Source organism: Antrostomus carolinensis, unplaced genomic scaffold (genome assembly GCF_000700745.2).
Source record: "Antrostomus carolinensis isolate BGI_N321 unplaced genomic scaffold, ASM70074v2 scaffold37135, whole genome shotgun sequence".
In the NCBI taxonomy this organism is placed as follows: domain Eukaryota; kingdom Metazoa; phylum Chordata; class Aves; order Caprimulgiformes; family Caprimulgidae; genus Antrostomus; species Antrostomus carolinensis.
The window spans coordinates 1-6,435 of NW_010317698.1; the positions used below are offsets into that span (position 1 = coordinate 1).

The 6,435-nt window shown below is 42.7% G+C and overlaps 1 protein-coding gene across 1 annotated transcript; it reads left to right on the forward strand.

The window, feature by feature from the left end:
* Positions 1 to 72: 72 nt before the first annotated feature.
* On the forward strand, positions 73 to 1,097 carry LOC104519963 (prostaglandin E2 receptor EP4 subtype). Its single transcript, XM_010168674.1, has one exon. It carries the CDS (start codon positions 108 to 110, stop codon positions 1,095 to 1,097), a length of 990 nt encoding a protein of 329 aa, XP_010166976.1. The 5' UTR covers positions 73 to 107.
* The last annotated feature ends 5,338 nt before the right edge of the window (positions 1,098 to 6,435 follow it).

The following is a 6,435-nucleotide window of genomic DNA, read 5'->3' on the forward strand; positions in this document are numbered from 1 at the left end:
TACCTTCTCTCTCATTTGAATTTTTATTTTCACGCTAGACTCTCCCTTCCTTCCTCCGCCTTTCCTTTTTGGACCCACTCTTGCCTTCCCTACTCTCAAGCAGCAGCATGGGCATCATGTCCTTCGACCCCACCATCATGCCACCTGCAAATGGCTCTGCCAACGGGCAAGCCAGCGGGGCCGAAGGTGGGAAGCCCCCCACCATCCCCACCGTCATGTTTATCTTTGGCGTGGTGGGCAACCTCATAGCCATCGTGGTGCTCTGCAAGTCCAGGAAGGAGCAGAAGGAGACCACTTTCTACACGCTGGTCTGCGGGCTGGCGGTCACTGATCTCTTGGGGACCTGCCTGGTGAGTCCAGTCACCATCGCCACTTACCTGCAGAACCGCTGGCCGGGAGGACCGGCGTTGTGTGAGTACAGCTCCTTCATCCTCCTCTTCTTCGGACTCTCTGGCCTCAGCATTATCTGCGCCATGTCTATAGAGAGGTACCTTGCCATCAACCATGCCTATTTCTACAACCATTACGTAGACAAGAAGCTGGCAGGGCTCACGCTCTTTGCCATCTATGCTTCCAACGTGCTGTTCTGCGCCCTCCCCAGCATGGGGCTTGGCAAATCTACCTTGCAGTACCCTTACACTTGGTGTTTCATAGACTGGCGAGCGAAGGAGGCCATCCATGCAGCATATTCCTACATGTACGCCGGCTTCAGCTCCTTCCTGATCATGGTCACTGTGATCTGCAACATCCTGGTGTGCGTGGCCCTCATTCGCATGCACCGCCAGTTCATGAGACGCACATCCTTGGGGACAGACACCACTTCCAGCCGTTTATCTGACTTTCGCAGACGCCGGAGCTTCCGTCGGATGGCCGGAGCAGAGATCCAGATGGTTATTCTGCTTATTGCCACTTCCCTGGTGGTGGTGATCTGCTCCATTCCTCTGGTGGTGAGTAACGTTGTGCAACCCTTCTTTTCCATCACCGGCACCGCTGAGTCTTTTCTCCTCCTAGTCTGTGCCTTTAGGACAGACTCCTATTTAGCTGGTGCTGCAAACTGCTACAGTAACTTAAAGGCTGTTAGCGTACATGCATGGTGAGAGAAAGCTGTGTTGAGTTATATTTACAAGAAAAGAAACATGCTTAACCCAAGTCCTGGGGTCCTTTGATTGGTTAAAATACAGCACCAGAAATTCTCAATAATTTTTCCACTGTTTAACTGGAACCCACACAGCAAAAATCTTACTGAGAGCTAAAAGCACTTTAAAGTTAACTTCCAAAATTAATTTGTGATGAGTGAGGTTTGGGTCTGGCCTGCATTTCTGGATATTTATTGTGTTTTAAAAACGTGCATGCTGTTGCTGAAGGGTATAGTGGTCTTTGATCTGCGGAAGGAGAAGAGAGCTCTGTTCACTTGGCAGCAGCAACACAGAGTGCTTCACACCCAAAACCTGAGCTCAGCTTCCTCTCCTGCGGGATTCACCCACCATCTCTGGGGTAGATTCCACATTCCTACATCCCTCCAGCAGCTTCCCCACTGTGGGAGGAGTAAACTCAGTGGAACCACTCGGTGGTGTAATTCTCAGTTAAATGAGAGTTGGAGGAATCTAGCCCACATAAACCTAGAGATCAGAAATGACAGACAACATTACCACTAACCATTTGCTAATTTTCTGAAATGGCTGATACCGTGTCATTTAATTGAACATGCATGTCATTTAATTGAACTATTCCTCTCCCTTATCTGCAAGGAAGAGGGGGAAAAAAAATAAAATAACCCCAGCAGGAGGCTCAGTTCTTGCCTGCCACCCACCATAACAAAACAGTGAACTTCTCTCCTCCTCTGTCTCACAGACATTAAACAGTTGGCTTGCCTTATTCGCCACCTTCCAAAACGCAGTGTAGGGAGCCAAGCAGTAGTTGTTAGACAGAAAGTGGGTTTAGGAGTGTTTTAGGGGGCTTTACTGTTGGTAGGGAGATCCCTCTGTAGTAGAGGGGCTACAGTGCATGTGAAATACAGCTGGCCAGCTGGGGATGCAAAACAAATAGCATGTACCACAGTAAGGCAGTTTAGAGAGGTACGTGTGAACAGGACTTGAGAGGTCAGTGAGTCCGTCCCCCTGCTTCAGAGGAGCTGTAATCACAAGGGTCGGGCCAGTTTTGCCACATTACTGACATAAACAGGAGCCAGTGAAGTGTGGCTGTGCTGAGCACCAGCGCCCTGGCTGTCCCCGAAGGCCATCTCCCGTCCTTGGGCTCTGTCACTTTGCATTGCGCCGTGGCATGACTGAGCACGGTGCCATGTGCTCATTGCTTGACATCTGAAGGAAATCGAGAGGGGCTGTCTGAGCTGCAGCAGGGTGTCTCCGGGAGGGGCACGTGTGTTAGATGGAGGAACCGCACACAACCTGCCCTGCAGTCCAGCTCCAGAAACTGCAGGGTAAGCTGACTTGCTGCACCAGGAGGCATCAGGTCATGGAGTGGCCAAAACCCCAACAGTACCATGGGTCGGCAGAACTTTGTCAATTAATTTAATTAATCTAATATTAAAACAGCTGCTTCACAGAAGGACAATATTACGTTTTCAAAAGAGATGCTAGTAAATGCAGAAAGTAGGTTCTGGAAATTAAATACAGTGTTATAACATGATACAGGGGATCAGCTGATGGACTTCATCAGTTTTTTCTGAAAGCCAAACCTTATCCCATGGAGGAGCAGCTAGAGGAAGGCTGAGAAGTCTGAACGTAAAATGCAAAATGAAATTGTTCATACCCTTTCGGAGCTAGGCATTCTTTTACAAAGTACTAAACAAAAAACAAAACAAAACAAAAAATCAAGAGGGAGGGGTTACCAGAAAGAGAGCTCAATTGTTGACAGTTAAATTAATGAACCTGGGTGGGGCAAAAGTTTTATTATTTAAACAGTAGCTAGTGAAAAACTTGTATATAGCAGAAGGTATGTGAAGGTGCAGGTGATGAAGTTACGCAGCTCTCTGACCTTGATTTCATTACAGTGTTACCTTGGGAGAGTTCACGTAAGTCAGCTTTTTCCTGCTAACATAGCACATCTTTTCTAGATCTAAAATGAGGTAAGAGACTGTCATTTCACTTAGATGCATAACTAGAGAAAAAAAGGAAGCTGTCTTTTAGGAAAAAAAAAACCACAACTACATATATACACATCATCACAGTGTCCAGTGTGGTTAAATTTCTTCATTGTTAAGTAGCTTTTATAAGTCATTATTTGCCTCCTCCTGTGGGAATAAGCTATAGCCATATGTGCTTCTTTGTGCCATGATGTATTGCTGTGTATGCCACTCTGTTAAGCCCTGTGGTTGCTGAGGTTAAGAACTGAGACACAAACTCAGAGAAGTTACACCTTTATGCTACAAATCTCTAGAAAGAGCCACTAGCAGAGGTAGGTAAATAACTAATAGACAAACATTTTCATGACTCGGTGGAGTTCCAGGGAGCTCTCAACAACAGAGGTCTGTAGCAGGACAGCCTGGTAGTCATCAAGAACATGCAGGTGGTAAGGTGGTGGTGGTGGCAACATGATTCAGATGCACAAAGCAGGCTCAGAGGATGCTTTATGACTGAAGTTTTCTGATGAGCTGACTTCCTACTGATTATTTCAGCTGAATAAACCACCACTTAAGTCAAAGCAAAGCAACTTCTGAAGGAGAGACATAAACCTCTAACACTGTAGAATGAACACTTTCACAACATAATGAAATAGCAGAGGCATCCAGCAGACTACATTTATTAGGGTTTGACAAAAAATTTTCAAGTCTTAAAATATTAAATAGCCCTGAAATAATAAGCAAAGGCTTGTCTTGATTTAAAAATTGGTTAAAGAACACCAAGCTGAGTCACAGAGAACAGCAGTTTTTAATAATTAGATGCTCCAGCACTCATTTACAAGTAGGGTTGTTTAGTGCCTTAATGATTTATTCATAAAATCAGCAAAATTTTACAGTCACAAGTGCTAAAACAAAATTATGGGGGATTGTGCAAAATGCTGAATGAACTTGACAGAACTGAAGGCTCATCAAATTTATCAAGGAAAGAAAAGGAATGAAAAACATCAGTGAAAGGAAACTTTTGATATAACCTCATATGTTCCCAATGTGCAGAAAGTGATGTGAAAGACATGAAGAATCTGACAATAGTTTAAAAATGAAATAAGGAAAATTTATAAATTGTGTACTGCACTCCACACTGGTTATCTCATCTTTTAAAATATTGTGGTTTTAGAAAATAGAATTGGATAGAATTAAAAGTAAGGAACATGTTATATTAGGAGGGATTTTGCCAAGAATAGAATAGAAAATATTATCCAGCCTTTAAAAAAAAAAAAAGAAAAAGAAAAAAGAAACAAAAAAGAAAAAAACCCAAACTCTTTTAAGAGTAAATAGGCACACACTACTCAAAGTCTGTAATTCACTCCAGAAGTCTGTCAGATACCCAAAATTTTTAAGTGTGTGATCTTTTTCTAATCCTGACCACTGAACATTGTTGTTAAATTATGGTGAAGTGGAAAATAAAATAAAATGTTTCACAGTGTACCTCTGGTTGATTGCATTAAATAATCAGGAGTTTCTAACCTAACGTTTAATTGATCTAAAAGTCTAGATTTGCTTGGTTGGTTTCGACTTTTCTCTTTAAATATCAGGAATTGTCTGCAGCCAACAACAAGGTGGCAGACATGATTTTTGAGCAATGGAGTAGACACCAAGCAGACACCAGGCCCTTGAAGGGCAAAGGTTATTGGCTTGTAGAGCTGAAAAACTTGTTCCTGCTTACTACTGTACGGTTTTTAAATTTATCCTATCAGTATGCGGGGAGATTTTGAGGGCAGGGAGAAGCTATGAAGACAATTACCAGTGTGACTGTAACTATACAAGTCACTTTATATAGGATTAGAAATCATGATTTGCATCTGTAGTTAGTAAAAAAGAAAAGCAGCAAAAAGCACATGGGACTCTGTTCCTGCAAGTACCTATCACTTGAGCATAAACTCAGCATACCTTGGAGCTATGTGCTTCTTCACACAATTGGAAACAAACCGCTAGTACTTTTTAAGTTGCCCGAATGCCACAGCTACAAAGCTAACATACAAAACTCATTCTTTTGAGATTTGAATTGTTCTAGTTTGCTTCTTTCTTTAATTAGGATTTCAAATTGCACAAATTCAAGCATCAGATTAGCTAATGTAGCAGTGGATTCCACTTACTCTGCACTTACTTAAACGATGCAAGACAATATCCTTTATCGGGCTACCTCCTGCAGCAGAAGACTTGTAGCCAAAACAGGATACATCTTTTGGTGTTCTTCTAGGTGATGCATTAGTAAATGCTGTTTCACTAGTATGTAAAGAAATGATAGAACTGACATTCCAACACAGATTAAATTTTACCTTATTGTGATTTAAGATGTAATTCTGGCAATAGGTCTCATTTGATAAATGCATTTGACGTTCTGGGGGTTGTCTAATAAAAGATGTGGGACCTTTCTGGGAAGTAGAAACAGTTTTGCATAGTCCAAAGTTTTCATTAAATAGATCCATTTTATGAATCTTTAACCTACACATGCTGCATATCTGCCAAAAGGAAATAAAACATACAATGATAACATAAAGCAAGCTGTGCTGTGTAATTAGCTACGGTCCTTCTCAGGGACAGAGTTAGCACTTAAAAGACATTTTTGTCTTTCCATAAAGTCTGCCAGGTAGAAAGAGAAAGGTGAAATAGGTACCTCAATTTCATACGCTGCTTATCAAAAGAACAATCCCACTATTAAATCACTGACGTGTAACTACAACTCCAAGTTAAAAAAAAAAAAAAAAAGCTAGGTCTCTATAGTTGGACTGTGTCCTTCTTCAGCTGTCTTCACAGATTGCCTTCTCTGAAGGTTCTGTGATCTGGATGAATTTATCAGCAAATACCCCTCCCTGTCACACCTCTAATCTCCCCGGTAATGACTGCATTTAGTTGTGGGAGCCGCTAAAAGGCCTCCACTCCCACAAGCCTGTCCTTTGGACTCCTGGCTCTCGGGGCACCTACCTGTCCAACGATCAACTGGTCAAACACACAGATCAGCATTTGCACACTTCCAGGGTGTATTCCCCTCCATAAGGAAATCTCAGAGCAGAAAAAGAAAAGGAGTGGTGGGGAAGAGACGTTGTTACGGCACAGGTTACATCCCCGGGGGAAATTCACGGTCGTGTATCTCGCTCTGTATTTGACCTTTGCGTATTTATTCATTTGACTTCTCTGCATCTTGGAGGGGGGAAAGAAGAGGAATCTCACACGAACGGTCAAGCAGGAATTTCAAGAACAGATTCTCGCCGATGCCAAACAACTTATTTTTATTTAAAATTTTTATTTTGGCGTCCACTGATTTTTCAGCCATCCAGGTTCAGGAATCCCGGCTGCTG